Source organism: Microplitis mediator, chromosome 3 (assembly GCF_029852145.1).
Source record: "Microplitis mediator isolate UGA2020A chromosome 3, iyMicMedi2.1, whole genome shotgun sequence".
NCBI classification, from domain to species: Eukaryota; Metazoa; Arthropoda; class Insecta; order Hymenoptera; family Braconidae; genus Microplitis; species Microplitis mediator.
The window spans coordinates 23,800,671-23,811,924 of record NC_079971.1 but is presented as its reverse complement, the minus strand read 5'-3'; the positions used below and the strand labels follow the sequence as shown (position 1 = coordinate 23,811,924).

The 11,254-nt window shown below is 29.5% G+C and overlaps 1 protein-coding gene across 1 annotated transcript; it reads right to left on the bottom strand.

The window, feature by feature from the left end:
* Positions 1 to 205: 205 nt before the first annotated feature.
* LOC130664665 (protein odd-skipped-like) lies at positions 206 to 3,063 on the bottom strand. Its single transcript, XM_057464685.1, has 2 exons — positions 2,115 to 3,063; positions 206 to 1,275 (listed from the first exon to the last, which is right to left on the bottom strand). Exons 1-2 carry the CDS (start codon positions 2,579 to 2,581, stop codon positions 969 to 971), a joined length of 774 nt encoding a protein of 257 aa, XP_057320668.1. The 5' UTR covers positions 2,582 to 3,063; the 3' UTR covers positions 206 to 968.
* Between the last annotated feature and the right edge of the window lie 8,191 nt (positions 3,064 to 11,254).

Sequence of the window (11,254 nt, the reverse complement as noted above, 5' to 3'; positions counted from 1 at the left end):
TGATTCCGATTTTTATATAAAAATTTTTTTTTAAATTTTCATTTATATTTTTGATTTTGATTCATATTAAAAATTAGAAAAAAAGTCGAAGAATGAAACGAATTTTTTAAAAAATTTTGAAATTTTTTGTTTTTTTAAATTTTTATACACGACCAATTTTAAAAATTTCAAATTTATAATTCTTTTGAAAAATCGTCCATTCCAACTGAAATTTAAAATTTAAAATTTTTACTCCATTCAAAAAAAAAATTTCTCAATTAATTAATTAAATTTTCAAAAAATAATTTTTCCAAATTTCGATTCCGATTCATATAAAAAAAAAATTTTAAGTAAAAAATTCAATGTCGATCGTAAAAATTTTTTTAAAAAAGTTAAATAATAAAAACAAAAAAATTCCTTTTAATAAATTAATTAAATTTTCAAAAAAAATTTTTTTTCATTTTTTTTTTTTTTTTTTTTTTTTTAATACTTAATTTAATAAAAGTTGGTAACGACAAAAAGGTACTAAGTTTTTTTTTATTTAGTCTTTAAATAATTTATATTAATTTACTGATAAGAAAGACGTTATTTAAATCTGTAGACGAATCTTTATACATAAACCTCCTACGCACAATTAACTTAACTCACCCATAAACATAAAAACATCGATTTAAACAGCTATCGTTATCGTATTTACACCTTATAGCTCTAAACCTCTACACCTCGACTCGACTCCACTTGGACTCTACTCTACTCTACTCTGAATAAGTGGTAACGCAGTTAATTTTATCAACTAAAAGGTTTCCTCGGATAAGTAATGACCGAGCTAGCGACCACTGGCCTACTGGGTGGTCAACTTTTAGTCTTTTTAGTCCTGGACACTTTGGTTATTTACAGAAAAAATACAAAATCTAAAAGTACGTCCAGGTCCAGGATCCAGGATCCAGGCTCTGGATTTAAAAGTCTAGGTCAACTAAAAGCTAAAGACTTCAACGTCTCATGATGTCTTCGATGCTGAACCCGAGTTTCGTGGGCTTCTTGAGGATCGCGTCGGTCCTTGAGGGCAAAGGAGATTGGGTGGACTGGGTGTCGATCCTCAAATCCTGGGGAACTTCTGAGTGGGTGAGTAAGTGGGTCTTGAGGTTGCTGCGCTGGTTGAAAGTGCGCGAGCAGACTGGACACTTGTGCGGCGACTCTTCCATGTGGAGAATTTTGTGGACTGCTAGGGTTCGGCTCTGGCAGAATCCTTTTCCGCATTCGTTACATTTGAATGGTTTTTCTTTACTATGGATGTATCTGAAATAAAATTTTATCAATTTATTAATTTACTTTTTTTTTTTTAATTGATTTTCAATTTTTTTTTAAATAAACAATTTGATGTCAATTACAATTTTTTTTAAACAACTAAAATTGACATCTTTTTTTTATGAACAATTGAAGTTGACCTCATTTTTTGTTAATCAACAAATGAAATTGACATCAATTTTTTTTTTCAATAAACGATTGAAATTAGCTTCAAATTTTTTATAAGTTATTGGAATTGACTGCAATTTATTTTTCAAAAATACAATGGAAATTGACTTCAAATTTATATTCCAATGAATAATTCAAATTGACCTCTTTTTCATGGAGGGTTGAAATTGACCTCATTTTTATAAATAAACAATTGAAATTGACTTCAAGTTAATATACATAAACAATTGAAATTGACCTCAATTTATTTTTCAAGTAAACAATTAAAATTGACCTTAATTTATTTTTTTGAATAAACAATTAAAATTGACATCCATTTATTTTTCGATAAACAATTAAAATTGACCTCAATTTATTTTTGTGAATAAGCAATTAAAATTGACCTCAATTTATTTTTCAATGAATAATTAGAATTCACCTTAATTTATTTTTTTAATAAATAATTTAAAAAAAAAATTGAACAGTTGCATTGGTCTTCAATTTTTTCAAATACGTAATCGAAACTTAACCGCGAAAAATTTTTCTCTAGAAATTAAATTCTAATCTCGCTGTCATAAAACAATAAAAATTTGATTACTTTAAACGTCACTCAAATGATCATTTGTTTATTTAAAAAAAATTTCTTCTTTAAAAAAAAAAAAAAAAATTATTCCTAAACTCACCGATGATCTCTTAGATGATCCTGTCTTCTAAAAGCCTTTCCACAAATATCACAAGAATACGGTCTCTCATCCGTGTGAGTTCTCTCGTGTATAAGTAAATTATAACTTTTAGTGAATTGTCTATTGCAAAATTTACAAATGAATTGTTTTTTCGGGCGCTGACCAGGCAGTCGCCGTGTGAGGAACGAGGCCGGGGGAATCGGAAGCCCAGGCTGGCCCGTGTGGATCTGATGCCCCGGGTGCCCAGGGTGACCTGGGTGTGTCGGGTGTCCATGGGGGTACCCGCGAGCTGCGATCAATGCAGCCCCGCGTACCCAGTGGTCCAAAAATGCGGCATGGAATCCTGGCAAATGGGCGCCCGGATGCATGTGTCCCATTCTCGAGCCAATCCATCGTCCCAATCCCGGATTAAGTGACGGTGGCGTATGTGGAGGCGTCAAAGGCTCCATCTTATCAGTTTCCATCATTTTAATTCACTGATTAAATAAATATATAGTATATATATGATATCACTTCACGCAATCGATTGATTTATTGAATCGCTTATCAGTTTTTTTAGCCACTTCAAAATAATTTGACAATGAATTGAAATATTTAAATAAAATTATAAGACAAGACCTCACTGTTCGAGCTTCTAGACGTTACTGAGGTTTCAGTAAGCAGTAGAACCTGAGGTAGGATAAGTTGCCTTGGCTGATTCCGAGCCAGAGCTCCTCCTGTTTCAAGAGTTCGAGCTGCCGGTTGGGCGCCAGTCTACTGCTGGGGCGTGGCTTCTGCTCCCGAGGTTTCGTTAGCCCCTTAGGCGTCGCGACGCTACCTAACCACCCAACTTACAACTCCCAGCTCTCGTCTCTTCTCTACTCTTATCCGCTCTGGCAACAGAGATATAATACCAGCTCTACATCTACTGACTCTGACGTCTGTCACGTTATTTGTCTGTCTGTGTGCTGTGTCTGTGAGCTCTGTCTTCATTTTCAGGCTCCCACGCGTCTGCATCAGCAAAGTTTTTATTCAAATGTCAAACCAGATCATTTTTTACAGGGATAGTTTTCGGCTTGAAACTGGCCATCAACTTGGTCCAGGATTTGTGGTCGTACCGTTGAGTTTAGAAAAAAGTTATTGAGATGTTTTTTGTAGGAAATTTTATTTCCTACAAAAAAGTATTGATTCATTTTTTTTGTATCTGTGATTATTTAGACAGAATTTTAATTCAAAGTTCCGTAAATCGGAAATCATTTTGCCAAAATAGTCGCGGTCTTAAAATTATTTTTAAATTTTAACTACTGGGTTTTATGGAAAAAAGCTAGAGGACTTTTTTGTAGAGAATTAAATTTCCTACAAAAATTTACTGATTCATTTTTTCTGTATCTTCGATTCTTTAGCCAGAATTTGACTTTGAAGTAAAAAAAAAATATTATATTCTTCTAAACGACCCATTTTTCCCCTTTAATTTAAATAAAATTTTCCATGGGTACAAATAACAAAAACTGATGGTTAAAATATTTATATAAAATTTATATCGACACTTATAATAAACAAACGGACGACCAATAGCTGAAGGTTTATTTAAAGTTTAATAATTTACGATTTCACGTGACAGCCGATACCGTTGCTTACATATAACTTGAGCTGTTATCAAATTTTTTTTGTTTATATTAAATTAACACTCAAGGTCTAGTGACAGAAGCCACCAGATAATTTTTAATTTTTTTTTACCAACAAGAGTTTCGTTATTCTCATAAAAAAAAAAAAAAAAAAAAACGGTAATTAGCTGATATTAATTAGCGTACTTGAACATCTGGTGATTTTTAATCATCACTTGATCAAATTTATTGACTACGTAGAGCAATAGACTCGATGGACAACATGGCCGAGTACTATAACAGAAATTAAGATGGCGGCGTGACGTCACCTCGCGACTTTAACTGGTTATAAAAAATAAAATACTGAGTGTGGATAATTTATCAAGTGTGGGCTCAACTTCTGGCCACTGAACCATTTTATACCGCATAATATTAACCTCCTGGTGGTTAATGACTGTAACATGTGTGTAATCCAATCTCAGATGGAGTTATTAACACGGATACAGATCAATTGATTAAATAAAACCCATTACTAATTGGAACATGATTTCAATCCTTGTTACCCAGACCTTTTTTAACGGGTTTATATTTTTATTTTCACTCTCTGCCGACTGGTAATCTCATTATGCGTTAACAACACCTCACAGCTGGATGTCCAGGTGTAACTTGAGAGAATATTACGGATGGTATTTTTTAACATGACTCCTTTTATTTTATTTTTATATTTATATACTTCGATAAAATTGGGTTTGGTTAAATTATGTATGGATAGTTTGGAATTTAAATTATGGCGAAACTAGCGGAGATATGATGAAAATGTATGAGAGCAAATTTATTGGAAATTTTATTTCCTACAAATTTGTTCCTGTCATTTTTTCTCATATTTTTAATAGTTTACTTGTAAAATTAATTCGAAGTTTTTCATATGAAGAAAATCAAAATTTGGTTAGATTCAATTTTTTAAAATTTGAATTTCGACTAAAATATCAGAGATATGATAAAAATGTATAAGAGCAAATTTATAGGAAATTTAAATTCCTACAAATTTGTTCCTATAAATTTTTATCGTAACTTTGATAGTTTACTTGTAATTTTAGTTTTGAGTCTTTGGTATAAAAAAAAAATCAAAATTTCGTCTAATTCAATTTTTCATTTTTTTAAAAGTTTTATTTCGGCTTAACTATCAGAGATACGACAAAAATATATGAGAGCAAATTTATAGCAAATTAAATTTCCTACAATTTTGTTCCTACAATTTTTCATCGTAACTCTGATAGTTTACTTGTAATTTTAGTTTTGAGTCTTTGGCAGGAAGAAAATTCCAAATTTCGTCTAATTCAATTTTTCAATTTTTCAAAATTTAAATTTCTACTAAAATATCAGAGATACGCCAAAAATACACAAGATCAAATTTATAGTAAATTAAATTTCCTACAAATTTGTTCCTATGAATTTTTATCGTAACTTCGCTAGTTTACTTGTAATTTTAGTTTTGAGTCTTTGGCAAAAAGAAAATTCCAAATTTCGTCTAATTCAATTTTTCAATTTTTTAAAATTCAAATTTCTACTAAAATATGAGAGATACGACAAAAATATACGAGAGCAAATTTATAGTAAATTAAATTTCCTACAAATTTGTTCCTATGAATTTTCATCGTAACTTCGCTAGTTTACTTGTAATTTAAGTTTTGAATCCTTGGTATAAAAAAAAGTCAAAATTTCGTCTAATTCAATTTTTCAATTTTAAAAACTTTAAATTCCTCCTAAAATATCAGAGATACGACAAAAATATATGAGAGCAAATTTGTAGTAAATTAAATTTCCTACAAGTTTGTTCCTATAAATTTTTATCGTAACTTCGCTAGTTAACTTGTAATTTTAATTTTGAATCTTAAATATAAAAAAATAATAAAAAATTGATGAATTTCAAGTTCAAAATTACAATTCCGAAAAAACTATCAGAGATACGTCAAAAATTTATGAGAGAAAATTTACAGGGAATAAAATTTCCTACAAAATTCTCCTCAAGCATTTTCACCGTAACTGTGACAGTTTAGCGAAATATTTACCGTGAACTCGAAAAATAATTAAAACGTCAAAATTTTAAATATAAAGAAAAATATTTATATATACCGACGGATTTAAGAGCCAGGAAAAATATTTAGACCTAGACTTAGCACAGAGCAATTAAGGGGTGTAATATAACAAATATAGTAGTAGTTTTGGGTGCTCGGGTACCTAACAAAGACTAAATACCCAGTCGGGCTCTCTTTTCTCATTCATTTAAATCCCTAACAAACAATAAATTTTATTATTTTATGTTTATTATTATTTTAACAACTACGCAGTAGCGGCAGTCAAAGACTGACTGAATTCTCTTCGGTTTTTATTGTCACAACTACTTAAATTTTTTTTTTATTGTAAATTTTACTTGACCTACAAACTTATCTTTCAGTAAAAATATTTAATAACAATAAAAATAATGACCTTTAAAAAAAAATAAAATCACTTTCTTTCGAATTTTCAATTTTAAAAAAAATTATTTTCTAAATTTTTATGGAAAAAAAAAATTTTATTGTGACCAAAAAAATTTCCTACGTCGGCTTAAAAATTTTTAAACTTCCCGGCTATAAAAAAAAAGTATGAACGAGAATATTAAAAAAAAACGAACCCTTGCTACCTGAATAATAAAAGAAAGAAAGGAAATGAGTAAAAATTAAATGACCGAAGAAAGGAGGAAAAGTAGTAATTTTTAAAAAATATATTTTTAAATAAAAATTTTTTGGTTATTTTATTACTGTGCCGTCTTATTGCCTTTCTTGCAACCCGCTACCCCTGCCGGTCAATAAAGAAATAAAATAACGAGTAAAAATTGTCAAGGCTCGTGCCGTCTTTACTTTTTTTTTTTTGAGTAAAGGAGAAAATATTGAAAAATATTTGACAGCCCGAGGCTGACGATGACGATCTTTAAATATTTAATGTGACGTCATTTTTTTTTTAATTTATTTAATTATCGATAAATTTTAATGACAGAGTTGACATATAACTGGGAAATCCCATAAATATATAGCGTGTGGTTTAAGTAGACCAGTTAGACATTTTAACACTGGAATAAAAATAAATATACAAAAGATGCACATGTGGTTTGAATTATGTTAAATTGTTTATTTTTACTGGAGTTTGAACGTTTAACTAAAAGTAATTACGGGTAAATATTATTAAGTGAATTTAAATTTTAAGTAAATAAATTTGTTTGTTTAAAAATTTTGAATTTTTATTTTTGATATTTTTTTTTATTATGAGTAAGTAATTTGAGAAAAATTGAAAAATCGTCTTATTGAAATTTTTAACTGACCATTTTGCCCCATTCTGTACCAAAGTTTGATTAGGAAATGATGGGATGAGGAACTAAAAAAATTACTCGGGTAAAAAGGCTTCTCAGTAATTTTTGTTCATATTTTTAATTCTATGAGCAAAAAAATGAAATCCCAAAAAAAAGTTCATTTAAAAAATTTAATTAGGAAGCCGACATAGTCCAGATTTCAAATTTTTTTCAAAATCTTACGGCCAATTTTACCTCCACAAATTTATAATTGAGCAAAATTATGAAAATTTTAAGCTGTCCATTTTACCCCTGCATGTACGAACTCCTCAATAAAAAATTTAAAAAAAAATTCACTATTTCCTCCCCCACTTTTTCTACACGAAATTTTCTGTACCAAACTCGAGACAGTGCCTCTAATTTTCTTTGAAAATTCACTCGTCTTCGGAAATTTTCCCAAAATATTCCGCTCATTTTATCCCCACTCCTTTGTAATTAAAAAAAAATCATAAAAATTTCCAGCTGTCCATTTTACCCCTTTTTACATCAACTTATCAATAAAAAATTCACGATTTCCCCTAATGTTTCTATAGTAATTTTTTTTTTCTACAAAAACTGCACAGAAAAAAAGAATTTCTCGACGCAAGAATTTTTTTGTATTATAAATTGAACACAAAAATTTTCTTGGGACGAGAAAAAATTTATTGACTCAAAAAGTTTTTTCTTGCTCCGAGAAAATTCATTCTCGCCGTAAGAAAATTTATGTTTTCAATTCATAATGCAAAAAATTTCTTGGGCTGGGAAAAAAATTTCTTGGGGCGAGTAAAAAATTCTTGTGCCGAGAAATCCTTTTTTTCTGTGTGGAGCAATATGGCCACCAACTTCTTTATAAAATTCGCTCTAGTCCTCAAAAATTTTTCTATAAAATTCCTGTCATTTTACCCCCACTTTTTTGTAATTAAAAAAACTCATAAAAAAAACTACAAACTGTTCATTTTACCCCTTCTTCAATGAACTCATCCAAAAAAAAAAAATTCACGATTTCCTTCCCAATTTGTCTATAAAAATTTTCTCTACAAGTTTGGGGTAATATGGCCACCAATTTTTTTTCTAAAACTCACTCTAGTCCTCAAAAATTTTTCTAAAAACTTTCCGTCCACTTTACCCCACCCTATTACTCCTGTTATCAAGATTGCGCTCCGCTTGAGGGGTTCGTTAATAAACTTTGAATCTCCATCAAACACTCATCCCTTTTCATATATATATATATATATATATATATATATATATATATATATAAAAATTTAAACCTTCACCTTTACATTATCTTCCATTCCATCTTTTCATAACTCAATTAAATATATTTAACATCCATAGGTATTAAAAATATATAAAATATATATACTCTTCTATGTACTCCACATTCTTTTCGTTCACCAGCAGCCTCCATAAAAAAATTTCTAATCACCGATCATTAATCATCATAATAATCTACAGAATAAAAAATGCACTCACATAAAAAAAAATTCTAACACTTTATTTAAAAATAAAATACTAGACTAGACTATCAGACTGCATGACTTTTTTTAGTACTTAATAAATACTCAGATAAATTACAGCCTACTTATCACTATTTTTTTTTATCTAATCAAGTGTTAAAAAAATTCAGTTTTTTTTATTATGCTTCAAAAATTTCGTCATTTTAAAATGATAAATAAATTATTATATTTGTTATGAATTATTTTTTCACATAAATTATATATATGTGTATCTATATATATAAGTAGTGATTTATTGAGTTGACGTAAAAGGGTCAGACAAGTATGTAATGATGCTTTAACTTCCGAAATTTATTATTTACGGACTTTTACTCCTTGCATATTTACTATTCACTGTTATATATATATATATATATAGTAGAGTTGGAAAATATATAACGGTCTATATTCTTTAAGATATATATACTTTGAATCCTATTGTACTTTTCCGTCAGAAGCCTTTCCTTTGTAATTTTGTTATACATTTACGGAGCAAAATTTGTTTGTCATATATATTTATGAACTTGAAGTAGTAGGGGACAGAAAGGGGGAGGGGCAACACGGGGTGCCAAAATTTTATAAGAAAAAATTTATTTTCATTTTTCGAACATTCAAAAATCACTTTTGTAAATATTACGAAATCGGAGATTTTTCAGGTTAAGAGAGAGGGGGGGGGGGGCAAAGTGGGCCCATTAAGGAAAAATTTCGGATTTGATATTTTTTATTCTTTATACGTGTGATATTTGCACATAACTATAAAACAATTGTATTTTAAGAATATAGAAAATTTTAAGGGCCCACTTTTCCCCCTCCTCCCCTACAACTTGTCAAAATGGGCAGTAAAAAAATTGAACTATATCAGAAACATTTCATTGCCAAAAAAATATATCTAGCAGCCAGAAGACGAGAAATAAAAATGTTCAGCAGCTTTTGAAGACTATTTTGGGCCTTGCAAGAGATAACTTGTTTCTTGTGCTTTTCTGGGTCTTACAGACTACTTAGTAGCTTGGAGAACAAAAGAAATCAAAATATTTGTCTCCAGCTGCTGAAAATGTCAATGTCTTGTCCTGATAAAAGGATTTCCGAGCATTTAATACGATTTCTTAGTAATTAAGAAATAATTTCTTAAATACTACACAGAAAAAAAGAATTTCTTGGCGCAAGAAATATTTTGTATTATGAATCGAAGACAAAAATTTATCTTGGCTCAAGAATTTTTTTATCGCCTAAAAAATTTTTTTCTTGTTCCGAGAAAATTTTTTCTTACCCCAAGAAAAGTTTTGTTTTCACTTTATAATACAAAAAATTTCTTGGGTCAAGTAAAAATTTTCTTAGAACAAGAAAAATTTTTTGCGCCAAGAAATTTTTTTTTTCTGTGTAAGAAATCTTATTAAATGCTCGGAAATCCTTTTATCAGGGCAAGAAATCAACATTTTCGGCAGCTGGAGACAGATATTTTGATTTCTTTTGTTCTTCAAGCTACTTGGTATAGCTCGTAAGACCCAAAAGAGCACAAAATACGAGTTATCTCATAAGGGGTAACGGTAATCGATTTTCAATCAAAATTAATTCACGAGAACACTGGAAACTTAAAATAGAGAGTCTTTAACGTTTTTTGAAACCTTAATAGAAGGCTAGAAGTTTCGTATTTTCAAAAATTCTAATTCGTCTCCAAGAAAAATTGTTTTAAAATTCTCATTTACTCTACAAGTACAACAAAGATAGTTTCATTTATTTTTCTGAGTGTGAGAAGAGGTCCGATAGCGTATGTCCTTAAGGCCCAAAATAATTTTTAAAAGCTGCTGAACATTTTTATCTCTCGTCATCTGGCTTCTATATATATCTTTTTAGCAATTAAATGTTTCTAATGTAGTTTAATTTTTTTATTGCAAGTTTTTAAAAGTTTGGTAGGGGAGGGTGGGGCAAAGCGCCCCCCCCCCCTTGGGCAGAGCGGCCCCCCTGAAATTTTGATAAAAAAAAAATTTTTTTTTTTTATGACTAATTACTATAAATCCGATATGTTTGCGCATTTTTACCCCTACGCATGACATTTGGGGCAAAATGAACAAGCCCAAAATTTTGAAAAAGTGATTTTTTCATATTTTTATCGTCAAATTAAAAAAAAATTATTATAATTCCACATTTCTAGCCCTACGCATAACACCTGGGGCAAAATGGACCAGCCGAAACTTCCGAAAAAATTATTTTTTCATATTTTTCGGCCGTTTTTCTACGTAAGAGGCAAATTTGGTCACTAAAAATTTATAAAACTAAAATTTTTTTTTTTAGTTGTTAAATTTTTGAAATAAAGTAAAACTATAGAATTGTTTTTTTTTTTTTATTAAATAACAATTAGTAATTAAGGTAATCGAGAGTGAACGATTTATTACACCTTAAAAAATTTTTTTCGAGTAATATAAAACCAAAAATAGTTGTCAAGAGAAAGAAATACATTCTTAATGATGAAAACAATTTAAAAAAAAAAAAAACGAAAAAAAAATTTTTTATCATTTTTTGGAGGGGGCCGCTCTGCCCCACAAAAAAAATTTTTTTTTTTTTTCAGAATTTTGGCAAAATGTACATAAATTTGTTCGAAATAGGACAAAAGTAAAGTGATCTGATGGTTGAAAGCCACAAAAAGTAATAATTGGCTTAGGGGGGCCGCTCTGCCCCACCCTCCCCTATGTATGATAAAGC

Bases quoted from the DNA above. Each gene is read 5' to 3' on its own strand.
- LOC130664665 (XM_057464685.1), bottom strand. From the start codon at position 2,581: ATGATGGAAACTGATAAGATGGAGCCTTTGACGCCTCCACATACGCCA. The intron at 1,276-2,114 runs GTGAGTTTAGGA...ATTTTATTTCAG, and splicing joins GATCATCTAAGAGATCATCG to ATACATCCATAGTAAAGAAA.